Here is a 12,758-nt window from a genome sequence, read left to right on the forward strand (position 1 = left end):
CCTACACACTAAAAAATCTCATATGTTGACGGCATACACAAATTAAGAACTTTCCACCAATGTAGAGACCAAATTGGCTGTCTCAGATTCCTAGACAGTTCACGGATCAAATGCCAACAGAAAGAAGTAGGATTTTCTTTCTGTAAACCAATCCTGAGCATATGCTTGGCCTTTGGTGTGTGGTGCAACATGTGTAACTGTTCATAAACCTTCCAAATAGCCTAGAGGTCTTAACTGACGAACTGTAACCAAATAGGTTGGAAATTCTTCCACTTCATTTTCACAAAATAACTGGATACATATATGGGGTGTCCACTCCCCAAAAAATGGATTCTTGGTCCTGATCTTTGCAGCCAAATTTCAATGCCAAATTTATCAACTGTGTGCTCTGAGAGAGTAATTACAACTTAGTTTCTTGAGAGTAGTTGGGTTTTTTTGTTTTGGTGACAACACTGATGATTTGAGGCCTAACTTGGCATTTTGGAGCTCATAGTGCTGAAGAAGACACTTCACTTGTATAGCTGGAATGTTCCTCTGGTAGCAAACTGTGATTGTAACATTGGTTTTCAGTTTGTGCCAAGTTGTTGCACCCAATCTGCTCTATTCACAAGCTGTAACCCCTCACTGGCAAAGGGGAGACAGGCAAGTTGGGACAACTGTTTCCAACACTGACAGGTACCCGATGCCCATATGTTGCCAATGCAAGGACCATGAATTCTCAACAATTTTGCCACGTACACTCTTGGTCACATACACATTAACCTGTACGTATACGTGGTGTGTCGCTTCAACAGAACATAATTTCCTACAGATTATGCCATCTGTTGTTAACACGAGGGCCAATGGCACATTGTCACAATTCCCTTGTGGAGTTCAGATTTTCCATTCGAGTCTTGTTCAATACAGAGAAAGTGGAAAAGCCTTGAATATGAAAGATATCTCACGACATTCTACGAAGAGCTGACTTTAACCCTTTCCTGAATCCTGGTTAGGAAACAAAAGGAATATTTACTTCACTCCAAACCTGCCAATACTGTAACCTTTGTATAACCCTTTATTCTAGCACAGCAACGTTTCAAAGCTTTGATGACTGTGGTCAGGTTTATATTCCTGACACTCTTTTGATACTTTGTACACATGTGTAATCTACTGGTTGCCACTAAGGACAAAACCCAACTTCAAACTTGCTCATTGGTGTGATAATAGGGCTTGCTTATCTCAACAACTGTCAATCAAATTGTTGATAAGGTCACTGACCAACAACAAAATACCAACAACAAATCAAGATATTGACTTCCTTGCATGCTGCGTGGGTGTGTTTCAAGCGCTGTTGGGTTTGATATGACGCAGCCATTAGGCCCATTACCATCACAACCGGCATTTGCTTCGTATATTACAATTACAAACACAACAAAATTATGGCAGCGTGCCATGACCATTCATCCGAATATTTCAATGTCAATTTCTCAAATCCTTACCAGAGATTCTGGGAATATTCTACAACAGAAATTTTCTCGGGATGTATTTTCTTAAAGCTACTTTGACCCTATTTTGACTGCATGCAGTTATTATGATGCAACACTTACGTGTACGTGTACTCCAAGCATTACATTTTGTTTACGCATAGCAGACTGGTACCTCAACCAGCAAAACACACTGTAGCAATGCTGATTACCTACATGTAGTATCTAACAAATCCTTATCCATAATTTGAAGAGGGGTTCATGAAACTACCGTACATGAATAGAACTTCAGTAGCAAAGATGAGGTGTAGGCGTAATAAATACCTCTTTAACTATTAGGGTACTTGCTAAAGTATACACATGCCTCAAGTGTAGGAATACGTAATTGAACATACATGAGGTGCTGCTACAGTAAATGGTATCTCCTTGGACTATCATCGGTAAAGATGTCAACCAAATAGTCTTATAAACAAGCGCATGATATGGCCAGAGCAGCAACCTACGATTTGCCCTGACACCAACGGATTATTAATATTGTACTTAGATATCATGCAAGCCAGTTGGCCCAGTCCGTTAATCATACATAATGGCATCATTAACTAAAATCAGAAGGTAAATACTCACCTGGGGAGCAGCGCCTGGTATCATCTCCATGGCATCACTACGGTGATTATAATAAGATTTCAATCTGGGTTGAGTTACCTAGCAATGGTGTCCTGGATCAGCGAATGTGGTCCTAAACAAGCGAACCTAGGACATACATGTACATGACCCAATCAGCTCAGCGGGACGGTTAACTGGTTCACCAAGAACCAGGGTACCGGGCGGTGGCTGTCAATTATCAAACTGCATATTTGTCCAGCCCACCTGAATAAGCAGTCTCGCAGCCATCACGTTTTTTTGATTTTCTGTGTTTTTTTTCTCCATCTAAACACAGCCGAAATCACCAGGGCTGTTACAGCTACTGAAATGCCGAACAATACAGCCTCCTTTTTGTCTTTTTTTCGAGATGGGAAAACTGGTCTTTGAGGATATTGTCCCCATTTTTTCTTTTAGCAAACACTAGACTGACGTCAAGTTCCGATCGCAGTTTATACAGCACTCTAACTATTTGACTATACTTGAGGGTAAATAAATAGTGTGAAAATAAACACCAATACTGAGAAAAAAAGGTGATGACAAATATCATCATGAGTGAAATGTTAGCACGCTTGAAGATTGAATCTGCACGCCATATTCAGGAACTGAACACAGCAATTCCACAAAAAGTAAACAAAAACAAGACTTACTCCCTTTATGTGGACCTTATAAATTTTAACAGAAAAAACTAAATATTCACGTTTTTAATGTATCTTTTAAAAAATTAGCTTTCTAAGCCACACTTGCAAATGTACTTCATGGACAGTGGGGAAGAAATGGAATTTAACCACCAAACTGCCACAACCATAACTGATTTGCTTACAAGTACCAGTATTTCCTGAAAAAAGGAAATATCACAATGCATTTCTGTTATGTGAGAAAATATTGGACATTTCCAATTGTTGAAACTGTAAATCAGTCAGAAAAAATCAATTTAATGGATATTTGATGCCATTACACACCCCTGATTTTGAAGGAAAGATTTTCAAATTCTTCTGGAAACATCCAAATAGCCAGGAGACAGCATGAAAAAAAAATCATTCCACAGCATCAAATTAGTTACTCAGTGCAATTTGATGGATCAGTTTCTTTAATGGAACTCTCATCAAAGTTGATTTAATACAAGCAAACTTGAGTCTGGTTGAAAATCTTCAGTGCCTTTTAAAAGAAGACTTGTCGTTGGTTATTAGAGCATCTTTCAACAAGTGCCGCAATAAATATATTTTGCCAGTGGCACTTGTCGTTTCAGTGGAAGTGAAGGCGAACGATTGAGTGCAAGAATGATGGAGAAGAGATAGGGTGAGCTAATCTCGGAATCAGTCACGGTGGTGTGGAATATCGGTTGTGTAAATCTGCCAAGCTCATCAAAACGTTGCTCTTAATCAAAACAATTTATGCACAGTGCTTGGGGATATTGGTTTGCAAATGCAATCCCTGTTACAGCTGGGTGGGGGAAAAAGCTAGCCCCTGCCGTGTGATTCTGATGTGCAATAGAGGAAGTTCAGGTTGCGATCAAAAAGTGCTCTTTCTCCAGCAATGAATCCAAAATCAGACTGAAAGGCTTCACAATTTTGCAAGCAGCAAAAAGACTGTCATCAGTGGGATGCAACAACCTGACATGAAGCCATGAAACACCTCCTACAAATGAAGAAAATTAAGCTTGAGACATAATTTATCCAGTAAATCGCACCACTATTAAGACCAAAATTCCAGAATACTGAGCGGCACCTTTAGTGAGTACATTCCAACAATGCACCCCTAGAGTAATGAACTTCACACCTGTGTAATTACTCTTACCCTCAAAATCTTAAAGGGACAATGCATAAATTCACAATGTCACCAAGTAGCAAAACCCAAACTGACAAACAACCGTCTCCGCTCAAGAGATCAAGCACACACTTCGTCTTGTTTACACATGACTGTGCTTGTAAATATGCAACAATTCATGCACCTGAAAGATCTTAGCAAATCTTTATTCTAGCAGTGGAAAGGAAATTCCCTTTAAAACCTTTGAAACCCCCCCTCACGAATCCCCACCAGTCCTGTCAATGAGCTGATCAACACCTCTGGGAAGTACCTTGTTGATACAAGTCCTGTATGTTTTTAGGCCTTGTCACCTGTATAAACACCTAGGCACACGTACACCCTGTCCCCTAAACGTTGCCCATTGTTAGACCGTGGCGTAACCCACTCTATACGCCAACAGCACAATCTTGAAATAGTATGGCACTGCTCACCAGCATTTTGAGGTCAAACCTGCATCAAATCACACCAATCAGACTTGGCCTATACCTCTTGCAATTATTTTTCAGAAGGCAACTTACAATCTATCTGCTGCTTGACCTCTAGGATAATCCTGGAATTTAGCAAAAACCAGATATTGAAACTGTTGAGTCTTATGGCATTCCTGCAAGTAATTCTCACTTTTTGTCGTATCAGATCAAATCCTGCCCGGCTAGTGTGCACTTTGACTGAATGAGCCATGGTCACAAGTTCTCACCTAGCGAAATCCAAAGTTCTGCAGGAACACTGTGTATGAGTGTGTAGAGACTCCTCCAAGGAGATGCAATACCTGTGGTGGCAAAGCACCCAGACACCATTCTTGAGCTCGATGCTTATTAGGAAAGTCAAGCACCGGATTGCTAGAAGAGGTATTCAGTGCTCACATACCAGTACCTCCAGTGTGCCTTCTGCCACCTCATAATGGCTTCCAATTCTGTTGCTGGATTACACTAGTGGCAAGAGCATGTGACCTGGACCATGCAAAGACAATATCTAGTCTTACTCCTTGAGTGTTTTACAAGCCTTTCATTTAAAGCCTTTAGTAAAATGACAAACCATACAGGTGCAAACTCCGGCTGTATCCATATCAAATTGACTATGGCTGTGGCTAATGTGTGGCCAAGGATGCCCATGGCTATAAAAGCTGCATTCACTTCCTCTAGACATGATTCCGCCTAGCTGCCAAGTAATTTGGAAGCCACCTACATGTAAGCGATAGCCTCTTCGATTTTCTGCTACAAACTTTCTGCAAACATGATTCGTGTGAATACATAAACAAAACTGACGAAAAATTTGGAGCTGTGTCAAGTCTGGTTTTCATATCGTCGTTTGTAACGCAGACGGTCCAAAAGATGTTAAGACGCAGACATTTACGGAAGAGATGCACCCAACCAAATTAACAAAATGGCATCCAAAACTCAGAAATTTTTGCCCAAAATACCCTTTTTAGGTGGCAATGTTGGCTTTTGAAGCCAAACTGATACTCCAGCTTGATGTAATTACCCTATGCTAGTAATAAGGAGATTAGTCCCAATCTCCTCAAGCATCTACATTAGATGTATCACTACACCTTAGAGCATCATTTTAGACATTCTTGCTTGGATTGCGAGCAATGACATGAATCCTAAGTGCACAGATTTAATGAAGGGGAAAGGGTATGTCCATACATTATCTTACTAAAAAAAAAGCAAATCTGTGATCAAACAAGGCAGAGGATTTGCCTTGAGATTTGAGTTGATTAAGTTCTAATGCGATTACAGCTCCCTTTTAGGTTGTTCGCTGCTTGTAAATCATGTTGGAGACGTGTAAGAATTATGATAAGATTACTGACGCTAGAATTAAGAGCACCCAGGTGTCACATCAGGCAATAACAAAACTAAGGAAAGCAACCTGGTGGAAAATCATGAATTATTATAATGCCCTCCTTTTTATATAAGAATTCCTGGAAATTCAAAGCTGCAGTAGCTTCTAGACAGAAATGTTTGTAACATCTCTTCCTTGTTCGTCTTTCTCAATGATGCACTCATAATCTGGTTGAAACAATACTTGTAAATCTGAAGACTTATCAGGGAAGTTCTGAATTCAATTCAACAAAATGGAGTTGTTTTGGGAATAAGTTTGATGGTTGCAGTGGGTTATAACCAATGCTTTTCCCATTACAATACTTACCATTTGGATAAGAGACCATATACACTAACAGACCACATGTATAAATATGATACAGTGGACAACCTTTTTAGGTTGGAGAAATATTCAAAATTTTCTAAAACGGGCAAGGCTAATCCACTGAGTACAAGAAACATACAAAAAACAGTTTTACTAATGGAATACACACACCAGCCCATGCACATTTATGTTCAACTTTGTACTTAATGAATACTGTGAATACTGCTCTGAAATGACAATCTTCCACTGCATAAAACTGAAGTTTGTAAACTGATTTTTAGTTGTGATTTCCTCGGGCTTGACTGCCTACATTCTATGATTTATAACTTTCACTCTCGTATTTGAAGAAGGTTAACAGGTTCCCCATCACAACTTCTAATGGGCCGAGGATATTACTCACATTCTCTTTAAAATAACCTGGCCCCTAACCCCTCTCTCCCCTCTCCCATGTCAGTCGTGAAAACTTGATGCGCCCGAGGTTCACACTTGACGACTTTGCCTGAGAGGCCCCATTACGCCAACAATACTATAAATGTCAGTCCATTCAAAAGGCCATCCGTCACACACTTGTGAAAAATTAATCTCAGGGAAATCACTATTATGGGGCGGTGAATGGGCTTGTTTCCCCCCAGGTGGTGTACGGTTATTGTGAAGCCCCTTTGGCCCCATTTGAAACTCTTGCTACCCACTCAAAAGGGCACAGTTTTGGGGGGTGGAAAGGGAAGTTACGCCTGGGCTCTTCTAGGCATAAGATTATTGGAGCTTTGCACAATGTTTCCTTTAGGACTGACTGGGTCTGTTGAGTATCTTTTATCCTGGCGAGAAAAAGTGAGGAAATGAGTAGATTGAACTCTTTCATTACAACAAACCACTGACAGCTGCCACATGCCGTATTTACAATATATACAGTTGATTTTTTTTTCGATGAAAATTGTCGATGAAAATTTCGATGAAAAATAAAAAGTAAGTCATTCAACAGGAAACTTTTTATATTCTCTATGTCATGGTTATACACTCAGTTAAATGTTAGCCGTGTATGTTCATGTATATGTACATTAAAATGCAGTTGATGCCGATGGTGTCTTTTGTATCAACCACACCTTACCATGCTTGACATCAATAGGCAATTATCACGTAGCTACCATAAACTTACAAATATGCATGTCAATAATGTATCAATATTTGCATTAGCTAATTAACCAGGCTGGAATTTAAATTGCTTTTAAATGTATCTCCACCTCAGAAAGGACTGTGATGTTTTACAATGATGTACTGTTACTTCAGCTATGATTTAAATAGACAAGCCTTAACCAAACTAGTTATGCACAATGTTATTATGTTCTATACTAATATTAGACTAGTCAAATTTGTGTCAGTTCAAATCCCACACCACACGATACTTTTTAGAACTGAGCATATACATATACATGTATTGATTATTTTAAGAGGCAGGCCAACCCAACAGTTCTTCGGAAAATCAATAGCAAACATGTCCCCATACGATGAAAGTACACTCATATTTGTACAAACAGGCAAAAATGCCTTTTTAAATCTAGGATTTCCAAAATTCTTTTATCTTCAATCCCACATTTGAACACAGGAGGGAAATCCTAGATTTTCTTATTCTGAATAACAGATAATCCCAAAATAATGACAAGCCAAACGAAAAAAAAAATCCAGCATCAACTCAACTTTTGTACCCTCTGGCATTTAAAGCAAACTCCAAGTCACAGATCAACTTCTTGTTAAATAAAACTCCACAAGAAAAGGGCACTTTATCACTGAACTGTCCCAATACTCTGACAGGGGACACACAGATAAGGCTCTTGAAACTTTAAAATTAGATTTATTTTTTCCCCCAACATCCGTTTCATTTCACAGTTGTCTTACTCGTAACAAATGGCGCGATGAAACCTGCTGGAGCAGCAGCAATTTTGATCCGTTGTTGACTGTGGCCTATTGCAAAAAGATCAAATCACTGAATCCCCCCCCCTTGACTGACACGTTTGAAGCACTTCTAAGGTATACTGAGAAAAAATACAGTGTTGAGCAGAGCTGCGTGATATCAGCACAAAGCGATACATCAACACAGTATTAATTAGTGAGATGGAATGTGTCTCACAATTCTGTGTTCCTTCCATTTGCAGAGAGCTTCATTAAGAAATTAGAAAAACACACAAGAGTGATGACTTCCACAAACAAACAAATTAACACGTCAACAGATAAAAGGTCAGCTACGTTGGCCTAATTCAAAGCAAAGTTTGACTTATAATTGAACAAGAGGCCATTCCGGATCTACTTTCAGAATCATGCATTGTACTGAGTGCCTTGTAACAACCACAGAAAAATGTGAACAAAAATGTGACTTCCAAGTACCTTTATAACAGAGTAAAAATAGGCCATAGGAAAGTGGTATCTACCTTTGGTAGGTACAGAGTCTAATGTACATGTATAGGCCTTAATTTTGTTTGGGTCAACATCCACTTACCTGAGCAAATTCTACAGCCTTACTTATTCTGCCAATCAATTTTTCTTCAAATAATTAAAGTTTTGAGAAGTAAGACAGTTTTTTTTACAGTGAAACTGCTGCCCGATCAATCAACTCACAACATGGCAGATTTTGCAATGGACAGTTTTCTTCTCCCCAAGCGTCCAGACCAGAGAGTTTGAACCTGTCACGAACAAATCTAAGATGACTGATACAATTTATCAGATGAGCACAGCAACTGGCCAAGAAATAGCTGTCCAGAGGAAAGTAGCAGCTGGTCTCGTCCTACCCAACGGTTCTTTTTAAAGGGGCCAATCAAAGCAGTCATTGGTGGTTTCAACAATTAATGTGATGCTGCTAAACAAACAACCATATATTATTGGGACTTAAACTACCCAAAATTTCTCCTCGAGCCCTTTGTGGGGGGGGTTTGGAGGAGGGGGTCATTTGGGAGCATTTTATATCCCAATTTACATCCTGATTATTAATCCATTGAGAAACTCTCCATATTGACTGGTTTATTACAGACAAAGAGGTACAGACAGAGGGTCATTTGAATGCATTCATGAAATTAGTCAAAACAATGTCATGACATGTACCCAAACATGCCATACGTAGTCCCTGTACGAAAGTTTTCAAAGACAACATAGGCAAGCAAAGAGCATACACACCCCAAAAATAACAATATTCTCAAATTCATTGCTACACACCCAAGGAAGTTATCAAACAATAACTGCATACAGGAAGATAGTATGGTTGTTATTCTCTACACATCAGGCCCATAACAACAGGAGCTGTCGTGATTTACACCATATCCTCAGTTTCAGCGGCAGGAAATCCTATTGGAGCTTTAAATCGTGCCAGTTCAGTTATAATTTAGCAGCATGTGAAGGCATGTTTGAAGTGATCCAACAGAATACTCCACATGCCTAGCTCCTGTAAATGCTACACGGCTGATCAGTTGGGAATTTGGCAGTAACTACGTATTCTGCAGATGTGGCTCACCATACCCTGAGGGAAACAAATGACCTCCTTGTCTTCAGAAGCTCACCTTTGGCAAAGATGCCTAGTCTCTGATTGGGTCATTAACCTCAATTGGGAACTGGTGGCCAACAAACAAAATCACATGAAACAGCAATTTTTTGTCGGGAATCCTTCATTGCAAATGCCCTGTGTGTCTTGAAATGGGTCACATCCCAGTTGGGCAGGACAATATCGTGGGTTTGAGTTGTCAGCTTGGGGCTCGGTTCCCGGACATTTTATACGCGATGCATGGCTCAAGTAGACCGGAAAAGTGTGACAAGTGCAAGGCAAGAACTCCCCAAGTGTAGAGTTGAGCATGTTTGTCATGTAGCGTGAAGGTAAATAGAAATCTACACTCATGCCAGGATCTGTTTGATCTTTTCAAGTTTAGGGAGGCCAACTTTTGGGGTTTGGAGGTGCTCCAAAAGGCAAAGCACACCACTTGACTTATAGTCTAGAAGTATGAGCAACTTATAATGCCATTCAGACATTCAAAACGCAGATGAAAAGTACCCACGTTGTCTCTGACAGATGAGAAGCTAATGAACAATTCAAACCTAACGTTTGCATTGTACCAGAGGAGAAATTTTAAATATCCATTTGCATGTGAAATGAAGAGTCATTATAAAATCATGTATTGAATGGCCATACTGTTTTTGTTATGCCAGTTGACACTTTACCTCAATGAAAATAAGCTTGTGTTATCCCTTAATTTAAGGGAAGCAGCAATGAAATAAGCTTGTGTTATCCCTTAATTTAAGGGTAGCAGCAATGAAATAAGCTTGTGTTATCCCTTAATTTAAGGGTAGCAGCAATGAAATAAGCTTGAGTTATCCCTTAATTTAAGGGTAGCAGCAATGAAATAAGCTTGTGTTATCCCTTAATTTAAGGGTAGCAGCAATGAAATAAGCTTGTGTTATCCCTTAATTTAAGGGTAGCAGCAATGAAATAAGCTTGTGTTATCCCTTAATTTAAGGGAAGCAGCAATGAAATAAGCTTGTGTTATCCCTTAATTTAAGGGTAGCAGCAATGAAATAAGCTTGTGTTATCCCTTAATTTAAGGGAAGCAGCAATGAAATAAGCTTGTGTTATCCCTTAATTTAAGGGTAGCAGCAATGAAATAAGCTTGTGTTATCCCTTAATTTAAGGGAAGCAGCAATGAAATAAGCTTGTGTTATCCCTTAATTTAAGGGTAGCAGCAATGAAATAAGCTTGTGTCATCCCTTAATTTAAGGGTAGCAGCAATGAAATAAGCTTGTGTTATCCCTTAATTTAAGGGAAGCAGCAATGAAATAAGCTTGTGTTATCCCTTAATTTAAAGGTAGCACCAATGAGTTTTTTTTCTCAAGCTTCATATTTTTCTTTAATGAATAAAACAATTTGGCATCCCCCCAGAGATGAATCGAATGATGCGCTTTTAAAACATTCAAAGTTGTCTACATTTTCCCAAAATCAGGGGTTGTTGCTGATGAAATCACTGTTTGCTCATGAATATGGAAATTTTCAAAATGTATTTTGCATCGGGGAGATGTTAATTTTAATGATGGATTTTGCAGCAAAACCTGTAATTAAAATAAGGAAATCTCATTAGCATAAAAATTAAAAAGGCTTCAAAGTAATGGGGTTAACTGAGACACAAAGGTTCATTTTTGAGGGTTTATAATTATTACAACATTGTACCGCTGAGACCATACAATAACGGACCAGGTTTTAGGAGACAAAATGTACCGTGCAATGCAGTCAATGGGGGAGGCAAAAGTTCATTTACCTCGGTCATTGCACTTAGCAATATTGTAATACAGAAATCGCCTTTCAACCCACAAGTTCATAAGGAGACAGAAAAAAATTCACTTCAACACATTCTCCCCAAACAAATTATCCAAAAAATTTTTACCTTGTGATGGTTTTCACCCCTTGAAGGCAAACATTTTATTCGAGTGAGACCCCCTTCCTATGCAGTCTCCTCTGCCCCCCAATCCATGGACTATCAGCAAGTTTGGAATCTAATCAAGATACAAACTGCTTATAACAGGTTGGGTTCATGATCCGTATGGCCAGTTCAAGACACTGATGGCTCCTGGTGTGGGATGCCACCAGGATGCGTTAGGCATCTTCCATCCACCCCCCCCGCCCAAACTTGTCACTTTGACGGGTAGTTCGCAAGGCGAGGACGATCAAATTTCAGAACAGCAGCCTTTGCAGTCGTGGTCTGCACACGTACGTGGTCTTATCTCCAGGCAAAGAGAAAAAAAAATGAGATCTCATCCCCAGGTAATGGGTCCGATTTCAGAATCATGTTTTGAGAAGGTTTTATTTCACACTGGGCCCTGTCAGTGCCATACGGGAGGCCAGGTATATTGTCCCTGGCACCAGGAGACTGTCAAAGAACATTCTTAGGAGATATATTCAAAATTCTATTTACCCTCCCAATCCCAACCTTCTGTGTCATTATGTTGACTGTGTGAGTCACATTTAATTTAATTTTCCCAGAGAAAGGGTGGTAGTTGTATTATCAAGCCCCCCAGATCTCCTTTCATCGATTGTAAGTCGAGTTGATTTGAAAGACTATTCTTCTGGTTACCGATGGAATAATGATCTGGAAAACTTTGCCCGGTCATGATCTCTGAAGGAACAAAAGAAGACTGGATGAGAGACTACAGGTTGCTCTATAAAAAGTGGCTACCGCTACTTTAAGGTTTCCCTTTATTAACTTAAAGGGACAAAGCCATGAATATGTCTCTAGGGTGGGCCCAGTTCAAATTGAACCATTAAGAAGAAGACAAAGCACTAGACAGTAGGAAGAAGACATGATGCACAGTTTCAAATAAGAATCACATGACATTTACACCTCATATTGAAAGGCTTGTTTAATCATGTTTTCATTTATTGAAACTTGCAATGAAGTAAATGGCACAGCCAAGTACACAGCCGAATGAGGTATTCTCAGCAGGAATTTTGCATCTCAAGGAATTTGTCATAAACATGAATTGATGGTATTTTTTAAAAATTAGGTTCAAAAGTGCTTTGGCCTGACCTCCAATGGCAGTTATTGAACAAATGATGCAACAAGGAAATATATTCATTAAGTTCAGATCCTAAACAAATACTACCAATGCTTGGCAATGCATTATAACCAAATAAGGCAAGATGCTACACATCTTTTCCTCACTTAACAAAGCAGCATATCATCGTTCCTT

The 12,758-nt window shown here is 39.3% G+C and overlaps 1 protein-coding gene across 10 annotated transcripts in view; it reads right to left on the reverse strand.

Annotated features, from left to right (window-relative positions):
- LOC110980495 (uncharacterized) overlaps positions 1 to 12,758 on the reverse strand; it is a 202,728-nt gene that overhangs the window by 142,462 nt on the left and 47,508 nt on the right. Inside the window, exon 1 of one of the 10 annotated variants that reach the window (XM_087146380.1) lies at positions 2,088 to 2,247. The exons of the other annotated variants lie outside the window; for them this stretch is intronic. Within the exon in view, the coding sequence (XP_087002506.1) occupies positions 2,088 to 2,117 (30 nt within the window). The 5' untranslated portion in view covers positions 2,118 to 2,247. Of the gene's footprint in view, positions 1 to 2,087; positions 2,248 to 12,758 lie in introns of those variants that run through there. 10 annotated transcript variants of the gene reach the window in all.

The sequence above is a fragment of the Acanthaster planci genome, linkage group LG01, assembly GCF_054643075.1.
Source record: "Acanthaster planci isolate LZ-2023a linkage group LG01, COTS_SCS, whole genome shotgun sequence".
Taxonomy (NCBI): Eukaryota; Metazoa; Echinodermata; class Asteroidea; order Valvatida; family Acanthasteridae; genus Acanthaster; species Acanthaster planci.